The sequence below is a fragment of the Lathamus discolor genome, chromosome 10 (genome assembly GCF_037157495.1).
Source record: "Lathamus discolor isolate bLatDis1 chromosome 10, bLatDis1.hap1, whole genome shotgun sequence".
In the NCBI taxonomy this organism is placed as follows: domain Eukaryota; kingdom Metazoa; phylum Chordata; class Aves; order Psittaciformes; family Psittacidae; genus Lathamus; species Lathamus discolor.
In genome coordinates this window covers 5,570,644-5,595,902 of record NC_088893.1, presented here as the reverse complement: position 1 = coordinate 5,595,902, position 25,259 = coordinate 5,570,644, and the positions used below count along the sequence as shown (strand labels likewise).

The 25,259-nt window shown below is 41.8% G+C and overlaps 1 protein-coding gene across 5 annotated transcripts in view; it reads left to right on the top strand.

The window, feature by feature from the left end:
- The window catches only part of FBXW11 (F-box and WD repeat domain containing 11), an 80,452-nt gene that overhangs the window by 34,836 nt on the left and 20,357 nt on the right, over window positions 1-25,259 (top strand). For 4 of the 5 annotated variants that reach the window (XM_065690379.1, XM_065690377.1, XM_065690380.1 and 1 more), the window contains 4 exons: window positions 5,786-5,848; window positions 6,940-7,165; window positions 18,455-18,641; window positions 19,313-19,403. In XM_065690379.1, the coding sequence (XP_065546451.1) occupies window positions 5,786-5,848; window positions 6,940-7,165; window positions 18,455-18,641; window positions 19,313-19,403 (567 nt within the window). Of the gene's footprint in view, window positions 1-1,813; window positions 1,834-5,785; window positions 5,849-6,939; window positions 7,166-18,454; window positions 18,642-19,312; window positions 19,404-25,259 lie in introns of those variants that run through there. The other variant, XM_065690381.1, reaches the window with a different exon arrangement.

Genomic DNA, 25,259 nt, shown 5'->3' with positions numbered 1-25,259 from the left:
TTAGTGGTCCTCCAACCTCGTTTAGTGTTTGTGCTATGTTACGCTTTTATTAAGAGTCTCTTGGTAGTTAAAAGAAGAAAATCCCCTCCTGTCCCTGATCAAGTGTCAAGATGTTGCTAATAAACACTGTTTAACAGGCTCCTGGATTAGAAAATGGTGACCATTACATCCTAAGGAGAGGCTTGCATTCATTTGGAAATGCTTTAAACTATTTGGGGTTTTCTGACTATAATTAAAAGCAGGAAGCCATGGGGAGCACATGCTCATCACTTTTAGATGGTAGAGATGGTTACCCAGCTTTCTTCCTCACTGATGTGGTCCAGTTGTCACATAGGATGGTGGACTTGTCTCCTCTTCTGGGTGAATGTGTAATTGATACCTTCAGCAATCCTTGTGCTGCAGAGCTCATTTCAGAAGGCAAGTTGAGCATACAGAGCTCAAGTTTGATCTTCTGTGCTTGGCTTCATGATGTCCAAATATGTATTAGTTATTTTTTTATCATTTCTTGAACTTCTCTAAAGTCAGATATAGAAGTGATTTACTAAAGCAGATGAAGAGCCTGTTTCGTAGAATCATGGAATGGTTTATATTGGAAGGGACCTTAAAGCTCATCCAGTTCCAAACCCCTGCCACAGGCAGGGACACCTTCCACTAATCCAGGTTGCTCCAAGCCCTATCCAGCCTGGCTTTGAACAACTATAGCTCAAGTGTTTTGATTAGTTTTTCTTATTTTGTGATTTTAACTGAAATTTCCTGGTATCTTTTCCGTAGAGTGGGAATTTTATAATTACCTTCGCTTGGTCTTTAACTCAGATGAGAGTTACTGGTGTAGTCTCAAGGGTAGTGGGAAATAGAAGTTCTTATTTTCTGCTTCTTTCTTTTACATTATAGCTGAAAATACAGTAATTCAAGACTGCTAGTCTTTTTTTTTTTTTCTTTTTGTCAAGGTAGCACAGCTGTTGTCTAGTTTTGTCCATCCATCCTTTGTATCCTGTGAATCCATTTGTTGGTAGGCAAAAGCTTCTCATCAAAGCAGCTTAGCAGTGTTGTCTGCTTTGCTAGGTACTACTCCTGTGACTTGTATGTCTTGTCCCAGTTCCCAGGATTACTGCTATCACTTCTGTAATTGCTCTCTCAATACTGGAATGAAAACTGGGTTAAAGAACAAAGCTGCACCATGCTGTTTCTCTTCAGATCCAATTAAATGCCTTTAGAGGCACTCTCAAGTCCTGAAGCATGGTGCCAGACCCAAGTGTTACCTGCCTGTAGCTAACAGGAAATCTGGTAGGAATTTGGTCCATGCAGGTTTGATAGATTTCTGCCAGAAAGATACAGCCCTTGTTTCATATCTTACATGAGCAAGGTGAGCCTTGCAGGCTGTGCCATTCATCTGCAGAAAAACTTAGGTGCATTTGTAGCTAAAGTTGTACAACCGTACGTATGTGGAACTGTTATGCTTGAGATGCCAGTTTTAGGTACCTGAAGTTTTGTAATAGCTACACAATTTTTGTCTTTGGGGATCACAGAGTGAATCCTAGAAGGGTTTGGGTTGGAAGGGACCTTAAAGCTCATCCAGTTCCAACCACCCTTCCACTAGATCGGGTTGCTCCAAGCCCCCTCCAACCTGGATCATTCATGGCTCTTTTTATTTTTGGAAGCTTTTCGTAACCTCCAGAGGAAATGAGCTTTATGTAGTTACACTTGTACCTCTCTCTCCTCAAGTACCTTTGGAACCTGTTTACCGTGTTCATCTGCATCTCGGAAATCCCAAAGCCTTTTGTGCTTTTGTGGAGCAGAAGGACCAAAGAAAGCTTGAAGTTACTGCAGAGCTAGGTGAGGAGTATGGGATGCAAATCTTCAGGAAACAGGCTTTTAAAATTCTACAGCTTGTAGACAATTTGTAAATTTTACTACCAGCACTGGGTTTGCTGTTAGTAGAAGTCAAGACAGGCTTTTCTCAGTGTAACTTGATTCAGTTGGGTTATAACTGTAATGCAACAGAAAGCATCTATGCTTAGAGCCATTGTTATCTCTTTGTTGTCTCTGCTGTTCCCAGTAGGGGATGGGGAGCACTTACTCCAAGCTGACTAATTTAGGAATGACAGCTGCTTGGAAATAATCATTCTACTTTTGCAAGAGCTGTGAGCAAGTGAACAAGAATCTATGGAAAAAATGAACTTATAGATGGGATTAATTGGCAATATTTAGGAGTTACGAAGTTATGCATCCGCTGTGGGAAGCCTAGGCTCTGGTGATAAAAAGCCAAGCCCGTTCTTCCAGAGTCTGCAAGCGTCGGTCCCTGGTATTGCAGGAGCTTGTGGCCTTGCCAGAGGTACTGGAATAAGAGGTCTTGATAGTGTTCAGCAGCAGAGCTGCAGGGAGATGGTGTGAAGTCTGTGTTAATGCCACTTTAAAGCTACTTGGGGAAGCTGTGGAGGTGGCCAGCGAGTTAGCTTTATGTAGAGGTTGGGTGGGGTGAACAACAAGGTAGAGGTTGGGAGAAGGCAACAACATGATGAAGGCAAGAGTTGCACTTGTAGATGCTTATCTTTCTTGTTGCACAAGAGCTGGAGGCCTTCCTGAGCAAGAACCAGTGACACCAGCTGTTAGGAATTCTGAAATTCTTCTTTTGCCAAGTGCTGTGCATGTACAGGACAGATTAGAGATGTCTAATAGCTTCTTCCAGACAGCAGAATGGGATCCACTCGGTTATCTTTCAGTCTTCAGTTAGTAGGCTTGAGTACTTCAGAGACGCACGAGGAAAATTTTTCCCAAGGAGAACAATCATCCATTGGAATAATCTCCCCAGGGAAATGATGGATTCCCCAATGCTGGACACTCAGGACTGGGCTGGACAGGGTGCTGGGACATCTAGCGTATGTCATGGTTTGCCTGGAAAGGTTGGACCAGATGATCCTTGAGGTCCCTTCCAACCTGGGATTCTGTGGTTCTGCAACACATTATAGTCTGGGTTAGGTTGTATGTGATCTGGGGAATGATCCCTAAAATTAAGTGTCAAAGATGGAAGTAGAGCAAATTTATTAAGAAGAGCAGATATAACAGGGAAATTAAGCTATATATTTGGGATCAGAAAGGGAGAGAATGAAGGATTAAACCCATCAAGCTCCAAAATACACCAAGAAAATCTGGAATGAGTTTAGGATAGGGAAAGAGCGAAAGCACAATCAAAACTGTAGAAGTAGATACAGCTATCTACTTCTTGCTTCAATACATAAATGCACTGTTAAATTCACAGCCTAAAAACCAGTCTGTGTAGACTGCCCTCATGATGTTTGTGAGTGCCCAGATGTTGAAGAAATGGAAATATCCCTCAGCAGCAGTACTGCCTCTGCCAGCTCATCCATTTGTGCATCCAAGACACTATTGTCTTAGCCAAGACTGTGCTCTCATCTTCTGAAGGAAGATTGGCGCAGAAGTGTGGGCCTCCCTTGTATTACTGGACATGCCAAGGATGTAGCACATTCCTAAAGCCTGCTACCCAGTTTTCTTTACCTTGGCAGCACCACACAGTAGCATTGAGTAGGTGCGCACCAGACAGAAACCTGCTCTGCAGTCTGCCTAGTGTGGAAGTCTAATTTTGGTGGATTTTGTGTTCTTGCACACTTGGTGTTACAGTGTTGCTCTGCTTATAGCTTTATTATATGTTCCTAGAATGAAAAGACATGGTGTTTAGGAGACAGTTCTTAGCCTGCATCCAGGGAAAGCTAGCAGTAGTTTCTGTTTCCTGATGAAAGAGCAGAAGGCAATGGCAGTCTTGCCATGAGCTACCAAAGGAAATTTTGACTGGGGCTAAATTGATCTCATGTGGGATTTCTGCTGAATAAGCTGACCCAAGCCATCCATGTCTGATGTTCTAAAGGAGAGTTCCCTTTCCTTGTTCTTAGCTCACAGGATCAATGCACATACTTAGCCTTTAACTGCAAAACAGGTGAGATATTACTTACTCATTTAAAGACATACTAATTGAAAACATTGTTAACAACATCTAATCACTGTAATGAATATTTCTACACATCGAAATTTAAAATAAAACAAAATTAAACCCTCCTGCACAGTTCCCTGTAGTCACATTTGCTTTCCAGAACAGCATAACTGGTGTGGGCTAGTTGGGTACCAGTAACGCTACAGCTGATTTGTGCTCCCTCTTGTGGCAGTAGGCGGTGGGAGAGCATCCTTCACCCATCAGTGGTAGTGCTGGTTGTGACCAGTGTGTAGTTGTGAATAACTGGAATGGCCATCAGGAGACTGTAAATCCGAAAATGTGGAAAGGGTGATTTACTTTTCCAGTGTTATTGTTCTGTGTCCAGAAACACTAAAATGTACATACCTGCAGAGTAATGCAAAACATTTACTGCTTTTGTCCGTTTCTGGATTCCCCACTAGCCATCTTCTCAGGTTCTCTTTGTCATGTGCATCATAGCTAGATAGACCCAAGTTTTTTTTTCTATCACCCACTGTGCATAATATTTATAATGTAATCTTTTTGTGCATGTTCTTTCACAACTCCAAGGCCGAGAAGATCCAAGGTAGGCTTCAGCCAGAGCAGTGCAGCCACGTGGTGGAGGAATCCTTGCCTAGAGGGGTGATACTGTTAACTTTGAGTTTTCTGATTTTGATGTGGTATATCCCTTATGCAGGAAAGAGGAGATGAAAGAGTGAATGCTTTTGAGATGAAATTGTCTTTTCAGTGGGGGTGGATATAGTTGTTAAAGGGTTAATCCCAAATCTCTGATGGCAAGAATAAAGGAGTTGTGTGACTTATTCCATCATGTGTCTTACTTGGGTGTGTTGTTCCTCTTTCTGCTGAGACAGCTGATAGAGAGGAAGAAGGCTGAAATAAATACAGGCAATGGTTTAAGGCACTCAGTTTTTCATGCCAGTTAGCTGGTGTCTCCTGGGCACAAAGGATGGGGAGGACAGGGTTGGTGGGGAGCCAAATAAGCAGTAATTGCCTAGGTGTGGGGTACCATTGAGTGGGTAGAAATAGGTGGTACTTGTGGTATGGACAGCAATGAGGAGCAGATAATTAAGAAACAAAAAAAGGAAGAAATGAGTAAAAGGTTCTGAAAACCTGAGGTAAGCTTGAAAAGAAACACTGACATCTGAATGTCTATAGAAATTACATCTCTCCTTCTTGAACAAAAGGGGAGGAAGCAGTAGGGAGGAGCAGTTACAACATGGGGAGAGCACAGTAATTAAGTCAGGCTGAAGAAAGATGGTGACTGCCAAGGGTTATAGGACACAGGCTGTGGCACTGAGTTAGAGATGTTCTCCAGAGAATGGTTCTTCCTCCCTGTGGTAAGCTTAGAGCTGGGGAAAAAAATTGTATTCTGTTGCATGTAAGTAGCGAATAGTGATTTTATTTTCTTTCAACTAGATGTATGCAATTTAACTGTGGCAGAAAGTGCTGGGTGATTACTTTGACAGGTTTAATTACTTTGGCTTGAGTAGGATGAAAGTGAATTTATTTCCCAGTGAGAAAAGCGTTGAAAGGCTGCATGAAAACCTGTCAAAGGAAATTGAAGCAGGGTTGGGGAGTTATCTTTACAGTAAATGGAATTGATAAACATGTCAGTTAAAGGGGGAATTTATTTATAATATCCAGGTTCTGTGGCCAGAAATCTTTGACAATTCCATTCACTGGGAAAATGAATTTTATCTGTTCAATTGATTTGCTTTTTCACAATGCTTGTAGAGCAAGGAATTGCCATAGAATAAAAAAGTGAAGTCCTAATTCTTCTTTTTTCCCTTTCTTTTCTCATAGAACACATCAGTAATGGAGGATCAGAATGAAGATGAGTCTCCAAAGAAAAATACCCTGTGGCAGGTAGGATTCACATTTGTGTAGAGAGAGTTGGCATGATTTTGTATGTTCTTGCTTTTGAGAAACTTCCAAATCTTGCATCTGCATAATCATCCTTGTACGTAGTTGACTGTATCACCCTAAAATTAGCTCAGCCTTCAAGTGAAGGATGATACTGATGAATAATACTTGAGAAATTGCTAGATCTTCTCAGATTTTGGAGTTGGTGCTGACCTTGAAAGGATGGTTTTGTGTCAAAGGGTTCTTGGGAATACAGTTCAACTTTTCGGAGCATGACTGTCATTCAAAAGGAAAAAATCAACACCTTCACATGGCAAGGAGTTGTAGCCAATTTGCTTTGAAGAAGTCTGGGAATATTTCAGTGCTGGCAGTTGTTCTCAGCAGCCTTCTTGGTCTCCTGAAGGGCTCGGAAGGGCCTGGCCATCAGTCTTTGGTTCTGTTTACTAATTAGCAGTAAGTCCTGGGGTGTTGTTCTCGTAGCATCCTTTTTGTAGCTAAAGCTCTAAGGATTTTAATGATGTTTCCATGTGCACGTCCCAAATATTGTCATGAGCTGTCTTTCAAAAACAAAGCCGGCTCTTGACATCATGTAATTCCCAGTTTTCATTTACGGACAACCAGTTCAACACTGACATGAAGTTCTTGAATTCTTGTGTTAATTAGAGTATTAATACCCAACTTTGGTATGTCTCTAAATGTGTATTGTTTTAACTGTTGGAAGTTATCATTTGTAAATCATTTGTGGAGGCAGAGTGCAGTATGCACCAGAGGGAAACTGCAATATACAGCAGAAACAACTGGTTTCATCTGGAGAAGTTTCTTCTAAAATGAATTAAATTCCCTGCTGTTCACATGGTAGGAGGTGTAAGAGAATTCAAGTCTTTCAGTGTAACAAGTAACTCACACTTAGGAGCAAAGTCCTTTCATTGATCTTTATGAAAGGTGACATTCCTATGGGCTAACCTATAGCTTGAAGACTGTGTTTCAAAAGTTAGGTTTGATTATTTCTTCTCACATATTCTTCCTTGAGAGAGTGCTTATAAAGCTGTTCTATTGCTTGTATGTTAATACTGATACTCCTTTTCTAAAACCAGATAAGTAATGGAACTTCATCTGTGATTGTCTCAAGAAAAAGACCATCGGAAGGAAACTACGAAAAGGAAAAAGACTTGTGTATTAAATATTTTGACCAGTGGTCTGAATCAGATCAAGTTGAATTTGTGGAACACCTTATTTCACGAATGTGTCACTATCAGCATGGACATATTAACTCTTACTTGAAGCCCATGTTACAACGGGACTTCATCACTGCGTTACCAGGTAAATTAGTATTTATTTTACAAGAGGTGCACTCACAAAAATTTCTCCTTTTGTTTAGTGCTTGGGCTGCATGCAAACTTTTTGGAACATCCTCCAGATTTAGATTATCTTGAATAAAGGAATGGTACTTCCTAGTCAAAACAAGGACAGGAGGGCAGCTGAAGTCATTCACTTCTGTGATTAATTGAATTGGCCACTGGATGCCAGTGTTGTTCCATGTAGAGGCAGTTTGAGTAGCATATCCTGAAGAATAGTTTGTTTAAATTGGAAGAGAGTTGTCATTAAAGTTTTATCTCTGCAAGCTCTGGTCTAAATTCCTTTTTCATACGAACTCCATAGGTGTAGAAGATACTCCAGAGGTGTGTTCATTTAAGAAGTCCTTTATGACATTTTAGTTTACTTCTAAGTTTCTTAAGTCTTAAATAAAAAAGTTCCTGCTTAGATGAGTGAGTCTAGTTTGTCTGGTCTGGTTACTGACTCCAGAGCAAAAGCAATTGTGGATTTTCATTGTATAGTCCAGCCATGATTCTTTTTTCCAGTTGCTCAGGTCTGCTTCTGCCACCTATCAGTGTAAACCTGGATCAGTAGTTTGAACATGAAATGTGTTTTTACAAGTGCTATTAATTTTTTTTAAAAAAGGAGCATTAATAACTATATATATAGCATTGTTAGCTTTCAGTCTTCTGGTCAGTTGTGTGTATTTTCCCATTAATTTCTGGAAGGAATTGTATCCCAGGGTTTTTGATGCTTGAGAAGATGATTCATTTCATTCTTCGAAAGGTAAATTTGTAGATACTGTTTCCAGAGTGGTAAATAAGTATGAAATAAGTGGTCACAATGTTATGCTTGCCACTGCCAGTATAACAGCACAGATTCACAATACAATGAGCGAGTAGTCTGTGGATGTCAAGCCACAACAGTGAACACTGAGAGTGGATGATGAGAAAATACAAAGGAATTGGAAAACTGGGAATTCTTTGAGCACAGGGAGCACTAAAGTTCCTTTAAAGACTGGTCATATTACAAGCTCAGAAGCTTTTGTAAGCCTCGGTGTGCTCAGGTGGTCTTGCATGATGGATCCCCTGGTGTTTGGGACAGATGCTGCTTGGTTATTAAGGGTTCCTGCTCTCTGGACTGCTGCTATATTTTCAAAAAACCTGGAGGAATTCAACTTCTGGAGATGATGGGGATAATTTTGGCTCACCTTTAAAATGTGGCTAAAATGAACTTCTGAGTAGCTAGAGAGGAATGAAGAGCATAAGGTAGGACACAGGGAGATGATATGGAATACCCACATAAATGTACTGCTTGTTTCAAGTGGAGAGCTGCTTTCTTTAGGTAGTGTGGATGTTTCTTCCAACTAGTTTTTAAAATATTAAATGTTGGTTTATCCACAGAATAACTGGGATTCACTAAAAAAGTAATGTGAGCAGTCATGGTGATCATAGAATCCTAAAATGGTTTGGGTTGGAAGGGACCTTAAAACTCATTCAGTTCCAAACCCTGCCATGGGGAGGGACACCTTCCACTAGAGCAGCTTGCTCTAAGCCCCTGTGTCCAAACTGGCCTTGAACACTGTTCGGCAGCCACAGAGCTCAGTCTCCAGGGCAGAGCTGCTCCAGCCCTCGCAGCATCTCTGTGGCCTGCTCTGGACTCAGTCCAACAGCTCCTGGTCCCTCTTGTGCTGTTGCCCCAGAGTTGGATCAGGGCTTCAGGGGGTTCTCCCCTGAGTGCAGCAGAGGGATAGAATCCCCTCCCTTGACTGCTGCTCAAGCTCTGGGGGTGCAGCCCAGCACACAGGGGGGTTCTGGGCTCAAGGACACACTGAAGCTGGGTCAAGGGGAGCTTAAGCGATAGTTTCACTTGCTTAAAGAAATATATTTTTTTTTTAATGGAAATAGTTTTAATGTCCTTTTTGATTTTATACCTGTGAGAATACAGGAAAAATGGGAGAAGTCTGTAGTATCTGGCTTCCTTCTGCTTCAGCAGAAAAAGTGATAGTTTTGGTGTGCTTTTCAGCAAATGGTGGCAGAATGTTTAGTCTACGGGGTCTGTTCTTACAAATGAGGCTGTGGTTGGGCTCTTTTCTGCTAATTGTCATAGTTAAAGCTAATGCTGTATCAGCTATTGTATGATGAGAGCAACTCAGAAGCTGATCTGTACTCACTGTTTTTTCCACAACTGCCAACAGTGTTTCCCCTAGCATGTCAAAAGACAGTGGAGTATAATGGACGGCATAATTGCAGGAATAACTTAAGATACCTCTATGCTTTTGATTCTCTTAATTGTCTTTATGATGTTAATCATAATATTCCTTGCATGGTCCTATCCAAGCTGTACCTTTTCCTGAAGTGAATTACAACTTTGACCCCTTGAGCACTGCTATTTCGCCCTCCATTAGGAAAGAAAAGTCCCTTCCACATGTGTTTTGTGTGTTAAAGCTCTAAGAGAGCTCTACACAGAGTCAGGCAAGTAAGGCTCTGCCTGGCTGCTTCTGAAATTTGTTTCTAAAGCCATAAATGTTGTGCGTTGCATGATCTGAGTGGCTGTTTCATTTCTGATGCTAATCAGCTTTAGAGAGCTGACATCCCATGGTTGGGTTTCATTTTCATACAAAGTGATATTTACACATTGAGCTTTGAAATCGCTGTGGATTTTAATTGTTCTAGTTTATTATTGAAATGGAACCAAACCTTCATCTGGTACCTATAATCAACAGCTGCTCTTGGTTTTCACCATTTTCTATAGAACTGCAGAAACTCTTGTAAAGACATAAGATTTGGGCATAATTTTTTGCTTTGAAAAGCACACCAGTAAATACTGAATGCATTTCACTAAAGAAAATTGATAGGTTTTCGTACCTACGTCAGAAACTGTTTATGAAACTAAATACTCGGTGTCAGTGTGAAATAGGTGCATGCAGCTATTTCAGGCCTTAATGTGTCTTCAGCTTAGTCCTTTTTGTTGTCTGGAATAATGCTAGCGAGTCTATCTTAAGTATCTGTGCTTTGGACCTGTTCCTACTATGTTAATTAGGGTAAATATTTTACTTGATGTCTCTTTTAATGTGAGCAATTTAAATCTGTGCACTTCTGCAAGCTATAAAAATCTTCAAGAATAGACTTGGTGGCAAAGCAGAGCGTTTGTGTATTTGTGCTTGGTATGCAACTTTCAAGGCTCTGCGTATTCATAGGAGATGAAATTGCCATGTTTTAACATCAGAAAACACTTAAGTTTCTGCTTGTTAAAAATCTGGTTTTAACTGTGAGCAGTGTGACACAGAATTGTAAAAATTATGCATTTTAATAAAGGGCTTCTGCCTAGTAATTCACAGTTGATCCTTAAAACTCAATGGAATATTAGCTTCATAAAGACCAGGCTTTATGTGTTAAAAGTGTACAGGCCAGACAGAATCATAGAATCATCATAGAATGGTTTGTGTTGGAAGGGACCTTACAGCCCATCCTGCTTCAGCCCCCTGCCACGGGCAGGGACACCTTCCACTAGAGCAGCTTGCTCCAAGCCCCTGTGTCCAACCTGGCCTTGAACACTGCCAGGGATGGGGCAGCCACAGCTTCTTTGGGCACCCTGTGCCAGCGCCTCAGCACCCTCACAGGGAAGAGCTTCTGCCTAAGAGCTCATCTCAGTCTCCTCTCTGGCAGGTTAAAGCCATTCCCCTTGGCCTGTCCCTACGGGCCCTTGTCCAAAGCCCCTCTCCAGGTTTCCTGCAGCCCCTTTAGGCACTGGAGCTGCTCTCAGGTCTCCCCTTCAGGAGCCTTCTCTTCCCCAGGCTGACCCAGCCGAGCTCTCTCAGCCTGGCTCCAGAGCAGAGCTGCTCCAGCCTTCCCAGCATCTCTGTGGTCTCCTCTAGACTCGAGTTGATATGCATATATGCATTTGCTGTTGTGGAAATGTGTTTGCTGATTGTAGTTAACTTTTATTGAGAACCTTGGTTTAGCTCAATTAAATGTTAATGAATGTTTGGTTCTAGAATTACATCACAAGTGAGATTCTGAAAAAGCTTTGGATTAGTGGAGAGAATAAAACCAAGCTGAGCACTTGTCACTTGGGTTTTGTCTCTGTCGTGTTTGGGTTTGGTCTGATAGCTTCATAAGGCATCTTCCTGTAGATGGGCAGTCAGGTCTAAATCTGCTTGAGAACATTCCTAACATGTATAAAACAAGCCTCACCTTAGGAAGGAAAAATTTCCATGTGTTTTGAGACTATTTGGAGATGACTCTCCTTAGGAACTGTGTTCTGGCCCTTTCTCTAAATGCTTTTTATGTGTCATAGTAAACTGATTTTTTTAAATTGGATTTTGAGAAGGGCGTAGGACTGAGCTTGAGCCTTCTGAGTTCTGCACATGCCACAGCAGGGCACCAAAACCATTGTGATACTCGGTGCTACTTGCACTCTGGAGCACAGTCTTTGTTGCATTGTTCCCCAAACTCATGATGAGAAGCTTTGTTTTGGGATGCTGGAGTCAGCTGTCTGGTGGTGCTGTGAGTGTTCTCTTTTGAGTAATGGCATTAATGACTCCTGGTGCCTCAGCAGTTGTTTGCCAACTCCTTATCTCTGCTTCAGATAGTCTTGTTGACAGCCAGAAACGGCAAGATTGCTCTTTCCAGGAAAGACACAGCTTTTGGATGAATTGATGGTGGTACCTTGGTCACTGAGGTTCCATTTCCAGATTTGAAACGTGAGAGGTGGCTTTGGATCCAGATTTTCACAACTGTTTTTCAGAGGATTGTTACTGAGCAGAGATCAAAGGCAGTTGTGTGAAAGACTGAACGATGGCAAAATAGTGTGTCATGTGTCATTTTTCTTAATCAGTTCTGTGCAACTGCATTTAATCTGTATAACTGTCTTTTTGGAAAGTAGTATTTCACAAGGAAAAGAAAACTAAAACCAGTTGAACATATGTTGATGAATACACACGTGGTATTATTCAGACATCACATTCATTTCTAAATAGAAAAGCATAAAACCATGTACTTTGGCAACCCGATGTTTGCCTGGTGCCAGAAGGTGTTAGAATAGAAAACCAGCACTGGTGTGTGCTACCATCTTGATTGACTGTGATCCAAATACTTTTATGGTCTCATAATTGTGATCTAAATCAAATTCTTTTGACACTATTTAAATGGCATGTACGTTCCTACTCACAAAAAAGATTTAAAATGCAACATGGGTTTCTAGTAATGGAATATGCTGTATATGAAACTCCTAAAGTGTTTGTTCTTGATTCAAAAACACTCCCCTGCTATCAAAAGCTAAATGATGCAGCCGGAGAGGCAGATCAAGTCCCACTCCCAATCTGTCCTCTTCATTGTCTTCTGAAAGATAACACAGGTATGTTAGTAGAGGGGCAAAACCCCAGAGCCACCACCACCAAAACCCTACAGCACCATGCACTTGAATTCAAAGGATGCTTTGCAGTTGTAGCCTTTTTACTAGGCTGCTTGTTGGTAACTTCACAGCTCCTCGGAGCACACCTCTCTCTGAGGGTAATCATTCATTCAGTTTGTTGCCAGGAGATGGCAGCAACAGATAACTGTTTAAAGTACTGTTTTGTGCATGGATATCCTTTGAATAACTTCTGTTTGTTGCTTTTTCCCTTGGGAATTGTTCATTGCACACCTGACATGTTCATGATCTTTACACTTCAAAACTCACTCAAAACCCTAAGTGAGGTGTCAGCAATAGATCTGAGTGCCAGCGTGGCTGCTTTGCCTCAGAACCTTTCTTTAAGTACATGTTTGAAATAAGGGTAGAGTTAGGTTTTCTTAGTACTCTTTGACTAAAAGCATTTAAGTTTCCGTCCTCTCAGAAGGTGAGATTGGTTTACATCATACATTTGATGATTGCTTTACTAAATGATGCCAATTGGACAAAATTACATTTCTCAACTGTGGAATGAGAAGTGAATCGGATGGATGTGTACCTGTTCAGCGTGGACCTTGTTGCCCCATCTTTGCTAGAGATAAACAGTGTTATTTTGTCCACAATGTGCCCAGGGACAGCTGTTCCTTCAGCTGTACAGTTTATATGTTGACCTTTGCATTATTCGTTTGCTCTTTCATCTACAATCTTTCAGATTCACCAGTGGAGAGTTTTACTCCTTGAAAGTGCAGACATTGAAAGCTTTGACTGTCATTGGTGTATCTTGTGCTCCTGGCTTTTCTTGGAACCTAGATATAGCTGGAGTGTGTTTTTGTTCTAACAATGGGAAGTTAAAGCTATCAGAAAAGATCAGCTTGATGTGTGCCTCTGCTCTTCAGCCATGCTACCACTGGTTAAATACACCTATCAGATGGAAGGGACAGGGCAGCATCATTGTGTCTCTGCAAGAACTGGAAGCTGAAGGCTGGTGCACTTGTCATTCTGCCTCATTTTGCAGAAATTCTGTTGGCATCAGAGTGTTTTCCTCCCTTTTTAATAAATTCTGGGTCTGGTGCTTTACCTGTAACCTACTTTGGTGTTTACTTCTAGTTTCTTCTAACTTCCTCCAAAGTTAGTCATTCACTTTTATATTTGATGAAACAGCCTTGAAACAGCCTGATGCTGGTTGAACTGAATTATCAATTCTGTCATTTCATAGCGCTGTAGACTCTTTTATTACTTAATGATTCAACTAAATATCCCTATGTGAGGCAAATATTAATACACCTTTACCCCTGAACTGTGTATACATGTTGGGAGGATTGTGAATGCACTAACCTAGGTCTCTTGAGAGGGAAAGGAGGGTGAGCTAAGTTCAGGTGTTGTATAACGGCTACTGAAAGAAAAATGGTGTAGTGAAGCAGCAGCCTTAAGCACCTCTTACACAGGAACCTCAGTGTAGAGCTCTACTAATACAGAGTTTAGATTAATCATAGAATCATAAAATCATAAAGTGGTTTGGGTTGGAAAGGACCTGAATATCATCCAGTTCCAGCCCCCCTGCCATGGGCAAGGATGCCTCACACTAAACCATGTTGCCCAAGGCTCTGTGCAGCCTGGCCTTGAACACTGTCTGGGATGGAATTATGGTGGTTAATTGTCATATCATCTGCACAGTTTGCTTTGGGAACTGCAATGCTTGATGTAGAACACTTTTTCTAGTCCTCTTCAAAATGCATGGCCTCTGGGCTGGGATAATATGTAGGGGACTGTGTTGTGTGATTCCAGTGTTATAGATGTAACAGACTGTATGATGTACTTGCTCTGCATGGGCTGATCTTACACTGTCAAACACAACTATTTTGTACTGAAATTTACAATAACAGTTAGAACATGGTTTTATGAGGGGGAAGTCATGTATGACCAACCTTATAGCCTTCTATGAGGAAGTGACTAGGTGGAGGGATGATGGTAGAGCGGTAGATGTAGTTTTTCTTGATTTCAGTAAGGCATTTGATACTGTCTCCCACAGCATCCTCAGAGATAAGCTAAGGAAGTGTGGGCTTGACGATCAAGTAGTGAGGTGGATCGAGAACTGGTTGAAAGGAAGAAGGCAGAGAGTTGTGGTCAATGGCGCAGATTCTAGCTGGAGGTCTGTGACTAGTGGAGTTCCTCAGGGGTCGGTGCTGGGACCGGTGCTGTTTAATATTTTCATCAATGACCTGGATGAGGGAACTGAGTGCACCCTCAGCAAGTTTGCTGATGACACAAAACTGGGAGGAGTGGCTGACACACCAGAGGACTGTGCTGCCATTCAGCGAGACCTGGACAGGCTGGAGAGTTGGGCGGGGAGAAACTTGATGAAATTTAACAAGGGCAAGTGTAGAGTCTTGCATCTGGGGAAGAACAACCCCATGTACCAGTACAGGTTGGGGGGTGACCTGCTGGAAAGTAGTGAAGGGGAAAGGGACCTGGGGGTCCTGGTGGATAGGAGGATGACCATGAGCCAGCAATGTGCTCTTGTGGCCAAGAAGGCAAATGGCATCTTAGGGTGCATTAGAAAGGGAGTGGTTAGTAGGTCAAGAGAGGTTCTCCTCCCCCTCTACTCAGCCTTGGTGAGGCCGCATCTGGAATATTGCGTCCAGTTCTGGGCCCCTCTGTTCAAGAAGGACAGGGAATTGCTTGAAGGAGTCCAGCGCAGAGCCACAAAGATGATTAAGGGAGTGGAACATCTCCCTTATGAGGAGAGGCTGAGGGAGCTGGGTCTCTTTAGCTTGCAAAAGAGGAGACTGAGGGGTGACCTCATCAATGTTTACAAATATGTGAAGGGTAGGTGTCAGGATGATGGAGCTAGGCTTTTTTCAGTGATATCCAGTGATAGGACAAGGGGCAATGGGTGTAAGCTGGAACATAGGAAGTTCCACGTTAACATCAGGAAGAACTTCTTTACTGTAAGAGTGACAGAGCACTGGAACAGGTTGCCCAGGGGGGTTGTGGAGTCTCCTACACTGGAGATATTCAAGGCCCGCCTGGACAAGTTCCTGTGTGATGTACTGTAGGTTACCCTGCTCTTGCAGGGGGGTTGGACTAGATGATCTTTTTAGGTCCCTTCCAACCCTTGGGATTCTGTGATTCTGTGATTCTGTGATCAGGGCCTGTGCCCTATTCACACTTGCAACTTTCACAGTCAGGGGGATGCTTACTCAGCAGACCTGTTTTCCTTACTGTTTTTAGCTAGCTGTGTCCTCCACTTTTGCACAGTGAATTAATTTGTCTCCTTGATACCCAGAGATTCATGACTCGCGAAAATGACCTTGCAGTGATTATACTTTATGGAAGAACCTTGAGAACTGCTTCTTTCATCACAGCAAGATAAATATATCCCAAGTAAACAGTATTTAGAACCTGCAAGTTATTATTTACTAGAAAGGCTGGGATGCATCTGGCTGGAAGACTGCTTTTATGACTTATTCAATGCCCTGATATTTTCTTCAACTGCTTATGTAGAAAATGGTGCAGCTTAAAGCTGCTCTGAGACATGGTATTGCTATAAGAGAGACTTAACTGCTTTGGAAGTGGTTAGATTTGAGACCCACAGGTTATTTGGACCTCGTTATGCTTCAGGTACTTGAATCTGTTATGACTGGTATTGAAAGATTTGTTTAACCCTTATTTACATGGTAGAAGCTTCCACCATTCTTTAAACCTTTTCTAGTCCTCTAAATTAAAGAAATGAACATACACTCTTCATGTATTGTTTTTTTCTTTTGATTGCTGTTCACTTTTACAAAGGGCATGCCAAATTTAGTGTGTAGTGGAGGAATATATGAGCACACTTTGTTAATTCTTAAAATAAGAGTAGTTTCTTTGATTTTTCAGGGCTATTTGAAGCCTAAATTAGGCTGTCATGGGATAAAGTGGAAAATTAAAAAGGTTGTCGTCTCCAACTTTGAAAGATGTTTTTCATGCTTGGCCAAATGGCATACATGATTCATGAAGATAGGAGTTATTCTAGATCTCTGATCTAGTGGAGTTTTGGGGAAAGCAAAATTGCAGGTCCTTTGAAAGTGACAGACTTTCCAGTGATTGTTTTTGTGGGACCAGTGACACTGGAGCTGGAATGTGAGCAAGAAAAGTTGGATGCTATTTTAACTTTAGTGCAAGTAGATTGTCTGAGTGGTTTCTATGTTGGTCCCTCTATTCAACTACAATCACATTTTTGAATCTAACACCCTCAGCAAAAGACAAGGTCTAGGTAAAGATCAGAGACAAATGCATGCCTCATTCCACCTGGTTATGTCTTGACAGATCCATGGTACAAAGCTTACTGTATTCATCATCTTTCCTGATGTGCCTTATTATTTTTACCAGGCTTCAGCCTAAGTATCCAGAGCTGTTGGATAAGTATGAACTGATAATTATGAAGTAATACATTATAGCACATTGCCTTACATAGATGTGGATCAGTGGGCAGGACCCCAGTTCTGGTATATTTGAATTTGCTGATGTGTTGAGTGCATTTAATATGTAAATCTAATCCTACCATGATGGATCAAACGGGTTAATTGGCTGCTTCTGGTAGTGGGCATCTTCATGATGAAGGCCAGTGCTTCCCCAGTGCGCTAAGAACTATTGCTTGTTGACCAACATAGCTCGTGTTGCAGGTCAAATTAGAGCCCGGGTGGATAGAATCATAGAATAGAATCCTAGAGTGGTTTGGGTTGGCAGGGATCTTAAAGATCATTTAGTTCCAGCTCCCCTGCCATGGGCAGGGACACCTAGGTGTTCCTGGGATATCTGAGTGCTGCCAAAGGGCTTTTGTTTGGAATAATGTTGTTTTACTTGGGCGTTCCTGTGTGGTACATTGCTGAACTCATTGTTTGACCCAGTAAAGCTAGTGTCCTCAGATAGCAGTACACGCACTCAAGCGTCCTTCCATTGCCATAGAAGGCAGCATGCCCTAAGGGTGGGCGAGCAGCAGATACAGGAAAGGTGCAAAGGTATTATCAGTTCATGTAGCTATTCCAAATACATTGGGAAATCTTTGTGAAGCTAAACTAAATTGACTTTGCACTAGAATTTATGGTGCTGAAGCTTCCCTATGAGGGTGCTGAGGCACTGGCACAGGGTACCCAGGGAAGCTGTGGCTGCCCCATCCCTGGCAGTGTTCAAGGCCAGGTTGGACACAGGGGCTTGGAGCAAGCTGCTCTAGTGGAAGGTGTCCCTGCCCATGATGGGTTGGAGCTGGATGAGCTTTAAGGTCCCTTCTAACCCAGACCATTCTATGATGATTCTATTATTCTATCTGAAGTCAGGAGTTGACTTGGTGCCTGCACATTACAGAAGGAGCTTAAATAGAAAAGATGTTCTTGCATTTGATGTGAGATGCTTCTTGCAGGTTTTTTGCTTGCAGTCTTACTATGTCTGTGTTTGTTCCTGTGCAGTCCTGTCTTCTGAGTTGAAGTATCTATTGTCAATTCTTTTACTATTTCTTTACTTAACATCTTGTTACTGCTCCTTAGTAAACCATCTGCTTGATGATGATAATCTTTTTGGGTCATGTTGCCCAGTGTGTTATGTGCTCAAAAAGTCCAGGATTCTGTGCCCAGAAGAAGCAAAATGCTTTCTGCTGCTTGCCTACTGCTGAATGTTGGGTTGTGCTCATTCTTGCTCTGTTGAAATGGGACAGTCCAGGAAGCAGACTGTACTGGGATAGGAGTAAAGTGTCACAGATTTTGATGTACCTGTGTGGATCAATCTGTAACTGGTGCTTCTGGGTATGATAATTTAATTACCATGTTGCTCCAGTGCCTTAAAGCTGTGTTGGATTCTCTGAATGTATTGCAAAGCTTGTTTAGTAGTTTACTGTGAAGTGATTGACATTTGATTGCCTTTATTTCTTTGTAGAGCAAGGCTTAGATCACATAGCAGAAAACATCCTTTCCTATCTTGATGCCAGATCACTCTGTGCAGCAGAGCTGGTATGTAAGGAATGGCAGAGAGTCATCTCTGAGGGAATGCTATGGAAAAAATTGATTGAAAGAATGGTACGCACAGATCCGCTATGGAAGGGACTGTCAGAACGAAGGGGTTGGTAAGTACTGCGACAGTAACTAAATTCACCTTTCACAGTGTTCTCCTTTACAAATCACCCTAATCAAGAGCTCTGCCAAAAAAGTAAGTTTATAGTGAATTGGCATCACCAAGATGCTTAAGTCTGCTGTGGAGCTATCGGCTCCTGTTTCTGCTTTGGCTGTATCCTCTCTCCTTTTCGCAAATGAACTATTTCCAATTCAACTTTATTTTTCCTTAAAATGTAAAATAGCATATTGGGCTGCAGAAGCTTCTCTCAAAGAGAAACCATTTATGTTTGTGGCAAAGGAGTTTTTCTATCCTTTTAAGAGTATCCCAAGGGTTGAGGCCTTCTGCTTTAGAAACCTGTTTCTCTGTGCTCTCTAGTGGTGTGCCTAGGAAAATGCAAGGCATACTGTAAAGAGCATGACGACACCCTGTCTCCTAAAAGCTTTATGAAACAGTGAGCCCTAATTTGGAAAACCATAAGGAAAACACCTGTTGCCTTTTTAGTCTTGGACATTTTAAATAAAGCTGTCAAATTGTAATAAGGGTTGTAACAGCAATACTGAAACCTCTCACAAGTGTTCTGTGTGCATATGTCATCAGGTTTTGTTCTGTGCGGATTTTGGATTCCTTTAAAGTTTGGATTCTTTGTGCTGCATTGAAAAATACGTTTCTGGTTCTTTCTAGGGATCAGTACCTGTTTAAAAACAGACCAACAGACGGCCCTCCAAATTCATTTTACAGGTCCTTATACCCAAAGATAATACAGGATATAGAGGTATGTTTTCTGATACATAGTATCTGCAGGAGAAATAACATTGCATATTGTTAGTGTTTCAAAGGTGGTGCATGTTGGAGCAATGAAGCCTATCATACGTATTCATATCACTATGACTTTGTGAGCTCTGGTTTGTCAGACTGTGTAAAAAATAGCCTCAGCAATTTACTGCCACTGTATGTGCATTAAGTGTGAACAGCATCTTTTTTGCATTTAAAGGTTTTGGGAACTCTTCTATGGGACTATGGATTTTAATAAAATAGCTGTTTTAAGACGCATTACTCCAAGACAACTCCACATACTGCTGAATGTTCTTATACATTGGTTACACTCACTTTGTGACCTGAGGTTTAATATCTTAAACACCAATCATTTAAAACTTTGCTCATTTAGTAACTTACTACTTCTAAAGCATTGCAGATACAGCTTTCTTCACCATATAGCATGTTTTTCCCCTGTCCAGTGATTTGATGAGAACAGTAATCAGTCCTACAATGCTAAACCCCACAGGGGTGTCAGTGGTAGAAAACTACAGGAATAGCTGTTCTTTTCTTTGATGTAAAATTTTGCTTATCTTGCTTAAGGATTGGGTTTGCTCAATTAAAAGCGTTCCTGATAAATCAGGCTCATCTTAGTACTCTGCCTAGCAGCAAAAATCTGTCTTGCTCAGTTTGCTGCGTACCCACCACAAAATAAGTTGTACCACAGGCTTCAATGGATTTATTTCAACCACGTGATGGATGTGAAATTATTGGTCTGAAGTTTGTTAGTGAGGAAACGCATGTTTTGATATTTCAGACAGATGTGAACTGATGGCCTCATTCTGCTACGGCAGATGGGAATTTGTGTTGCTTGGCACTCAGTAAACAAAATTATTGCTATGTCTTTGCCTATCTGTGAAAGGTATCTGCTGGAAAACATAATCCCATTTCAAATATTTTCTTTGTAACTCTTGCTACACAATTTATAAACTCTCAAAGATAAAGAACTAGGCATGAAATGTGGCCTAAACAAAGTGAGATCAAACTTGATATTTACTTGTGAGCTGAATGATATATGCTTTATTTGGAGCGAGATGGCTTCTCCCTGTAAGGAATGACAGAGTGATACTGCAGTGATAAGAAGCCAGTGGGATTAAGAACTCTTAATGTGGTATTTTCTGGCTTTCTGCAAAACTCTGGCAGAGTTCAGTAAAGAAAATGGGCAAAAAGCAGTGTGAAAACCTTTGTGTAGAACAGAGTTCAGCATCATTGTAATGCATTTTTGAAGTTTCAGAGTAACTTATTTGTTCAGGTGTAGGTGGAACATTTGTGTAGGAATTGTTCTTATTAGAGATAGGAGGATTCCTTAGAGATGTTCTGAAAACTCTGAGGCCTTTTGAACTGTCACAATCTGGTTTTTAATACCTTGATTCTTTAGTTGATGTAGGTTTGCTAGTACAGAAATGAAGCTCCTCAATTGGAATATTCTTGCTGGTATAATAAAACCCCAAACCCTTTATGCTTCTCTCATCACCAATATTAAATATAAATAATTTTCAGTCTCTGAATGTTGGGGAGTGGGGAAAGGATGTGCCACTAAAAAGATATCGTAGTAATGAATGTATTAAAAAAGCTAAACTTCATTAAATTAACAATAAATATATTAAACCCTCAAAACAGAAGAAAAATTTGCACTGCACAGCCTGAAAAGTAAAGGCTGATCTATTCAAAATGAATAGAAAATACACTGGTGTTTGGAGATCAAGAAACACAGCTATGAGGGGGGAGTGGAGATCATGAGGGGGGAGGAGAGGTGGCCATGGGGTGTGAGCGGTGACCATGGGGCATAAGGGGTGGCCATGAGGAGAGATCTCGAGAGGTGGCAGTGTACGGGAAGCAGCTACATAGCGTGGGCTGCTATGAGAGGGCAGATGGGGGAGGGATGGCTGTGAGTGGAGATCATGAGGGAAGATTTGGGGGGAGATCAGTTTGCCCTTAGTGCCATGGTTTAGTGGTGGGCTCTACAGTCCTGGGGTAATGGTTGGACCCGATCTTAAAGGTCTTTTCCGACGTAGATTCTGTGATAATGCTCTTTAACACCCTAACTTTCTTCCTGCTCATAAGCTTTTATTTTTCATTTTATAAAGCTCAGGTGGATGATGTGATAACCCCTTACTCTGCATGTTCTGCAATTATCTCCTGCCAGGCTTTGAGGTGGAGCTGGCAGGGTAGAAAGTGCTGTAAAACATGCTGTGCCACTAGCACTTAAAAATAGTAACGTGAGTAAGGAGTGTGGGAAACCAGTTGTCTTTGCTGCCGTGTACAAGGAGTAACGCTGTTGCCATAGTTTCTGCCCATTCCATACTCTCCGTAGTTTCTACCTAATGGTGATATCCTCAACTGTGTTAAATATTACTGGGGCATGCAGAGAACTCTTGTGTGTCCTACTCGGAGGGAGGTAAGAATAGAGAAGAAAACTTAGGGCTGTCTGGGGGAAATATCCTGCAGTTCTGTACTTTCCATTCCACGCTTGTATCTAGAAGTCTGTGAAAAACCTGGTTGATAGCAGTTGTCAATCACCTGAGGTAGAATTTTGGGTACTGTTTGCCCAAATACAAGAAACAAATGTGTCTTTGACCAGTCTTCTGGAGTGGGGAAGGTCTCTCTTGGAAAACTGCTGGCTACTTCCAGAATCATCACTGCTCAGTTTCTACAGGCAGTGTTTCCCACTCCTGGTCCTTTGAAACTGCAGAACTGAGGGGGATGGCAGCAGGACAGGGTATTATGCCATGTCACATCTTTCCTGCTTTACATATTTTCTTTCTTCAGGCCTTCTGAAATACTGCTGTTTTCCAGGTTGCCAGCCTGGAGTGGGGTTGGACTTCTGCTAGTAGTCAAGGGGCCAGTAATCATTCCACATCCAGAAGTCTATTATAATTTTTCTAATAAATCACCCTTCAAAGCACTTTTCACAGATTGTTTCCCTAAAGAACTGTCAAAAGAAGCTTTTAACAGTGTTTAAAAATGTAGAAGGTAAATAACAACACAACTTCGTTATAAGGTTAGGAGCACTTCTTAATGTTTTCCTCCCCTTACGCTGTTTTTAAGCCTGAAGTCATCCTCTCCCTCAGTTTCATACTCTTCCCATTCCTTCACTTTTCAAAGCGGTGTGCAGAAGCTCTTAAATAAGACTCTCAGCTCTGATAAAGAACTTTGCATCTCTGAATACCAAAATGTTTTTTCTTCAAATATTTGCCTGGACCTTTTATAAGATCTTCCTGTTGCTGTCAAAGGGTCAGCGTTTAGGGAGGTAGTGATGAGCCAAAGGCTACCATATTAGCATTTATATAATTATATATGTGGTTTTATAAGACATTTATTTTGTCTCCAGAGGACTTGATGTTTTAATACAGGAAAATACATTTGATGTAACACAATAATCTTGTCCTTCAGTATTTTACCTGTGGAGCCCAAATATGAGCCAAATTCTGCTAGACTGCTTCTAATGATAAGATTTATTGGTCATTGCAGCTGGTACTGAATTAGCTTGTTGGTAGAGGTAAGCTCAAAGGAAAATGTGCTCTGGCCTTTGGACTGACTGAGAGAAATTGAAAAGTAATCCAAAACCTGAATTCACCCCTGGAAGGAAAAATGAGGAATGATAAATAGCAAATCTGAATTCTTTCCTTTGGGCTCTATTTGCATTTTGGGTCAAAAGTCCATGCAACCACCAAGTGTTGTTAGCTGCAGGTTAAAACAGGCAATGACTTGGTTCCCCTGCCTCTCTGAAAATTCTGCAGTGCCAGTGTCTATTTATTTGATGCCAAAGACATTTTAGGAACATAGTGTCACTTCTGAAATCACTGGACTTGAAAATAACAGGACATTTAGAGATCTGAAACCAAATTCTTGGAAAGAGGTAGTTACTCTCCACCTCTGCTGTGAATCCAAATATTTAATTAGGTTTCATTTCACAAGAGGTGGTCCAGTAATTTTAAATGTCTCCAAGTCAGATGCTGAACTGCCAAGCTCTTGAGGAGCTTTTTTTTTTAAAGGGAAAACCTGATTTAGGGCTTACCCCAGAAAAAAACTGAACCTGCTTTTGCATGACCTTGTTTATGGAGATGATGGGGTTGATGTGCAGCATCCTGTGCTCGGGTGCAGTCCCAAAGTGTTGTGGGCAAGGTCAACTGTTTTAATGGGACTGTGTTAATCGGCACTTTGCCAGGGTGGGAAGTTTAATACTGCTGATTCCAGAACCCCGAGTCCCTGGATTTTTTCCATATTATTTGTGAAACTTGGCCAACCATTGTGTTTTCCCCTCAGGATCTATTTCTGGTGATGAGTTGAGAAGACTTCCTTCATAAATGTTCCCCTTATCTTTAGGCACATGGCAAGTGCCCTCATCTTGTTTCCATGGAGACTTGGGTCCACCTAATTGAGATGAGAATCAAAATGTGGTTTTGCTGAAGACTTTAGGAAGACATGGCGCCAGGCCATCAGATAAACACTGTGTTCTGATGGAATTTGGAAAAGTTCACATTTTAGGACTGGAACTGAAATTTTAAAACCTTGGGAAAAATTTGCAAAGGGGGAGGAAGTTGGCTCTCATCCTCAGCCCCTGCCAGCATCGAGAGATCTTTGTTTATGAAAGTCACAGTGTATGATGTCTGAGGGAAATGGGTTTGTTTAGTACTGTTCTATAATTATGATGCTGGAGAAGTTTTTGTGTGTGTGTGGAATCTGGTCAGCATTACATGCCTAGGATTTTTTTCAGCCAGCCTTTGAAATCTCCACAGCAGTTTGCAAATGGCATGTCTTAAGAGTGAAAGTGGCCCAAGAAAGAAGAGGCTTTTGAGTGGCAGGGACAAAGTTCTTAAGGTGCATGGCATAAACTTTGTGTCTCACTTCTGACCAGGGCAGAGGACTCCTTTCAGATACCCCTAGCATGGGATGGATCCCTGGCTTGACTTTTTTCATGGAATAGTTTGAGTTGGAAGTGACCTTAAAGCTCATCCAGTTCCAAGCCCCTGTGTCCAGCCTGGCCTTGAGCACTGCCAGGGATGGGGCAGCCACAGCTTCTCTGGGCACCCTGTGCCAGCGCCTCAGCACCCTCACAGGGAAGAGCTTCTGCCTAAGAGCTCATCTCAGTCTCCCCTTGGGCAGGTTAAAGCCATTCCCCTTGGCCTGTCCCTACAGGCCCTTGTCCCAAGCCCCTCTCCAGGTTTCCTGCAGCCCCTTTAGGCACTGGAGCTGCTCTCAGGTCTCCCCTTAAGGAGCCTTCTCTTCCCCAGGCTGCCCCAGCCCAGCTCTCTCAGCCTGGCTCCAGAGCAGAGCTGCTCCAGCCCTCGCAGCATTTCCATGGCCCTGCTCTGGAGTCAGTCAGGCAGGTCCACATCCCTCTTTTGTCAGAAAAGGGCAGACTAAAACTGCTGGGTTTTTTTCTGCTCAGTTGAAAGAGGGATTTACTGTTCTTGCTAGAGTACTTGGAATGCCTCTGTGCTCTGAGAGGGGCTGATCACTACCTGTTTCAATAGAACTTTGTATCCTTATGGTGTTGTGCATAAAGTTATTGTTTCCAATGAAACCTAAAAGGTGCAGTTATCTGTTTTTTCAGCAGCATTGCTCTTTGTGAAGTGTTGTGTGGAGTCCAGGTGTGTGTGCCATTGAAGTGTCAGAGGACCCCACTCTCTTTTCATTGTTGGCTTGTGTTTTTAAGATATCCTCTCCAGCTCTGGAAGTTACAGCAGTACTTCTATCACTTTGCTGTAAGCAGGACTCCATTCAAAGTCAGTGTATTTTGATGTTGCACCTGTACAACTTGAAAGCTTTAAACTTTAGTCTTGTGTGTTTGACCTAGCTGATGGAAGTTGGT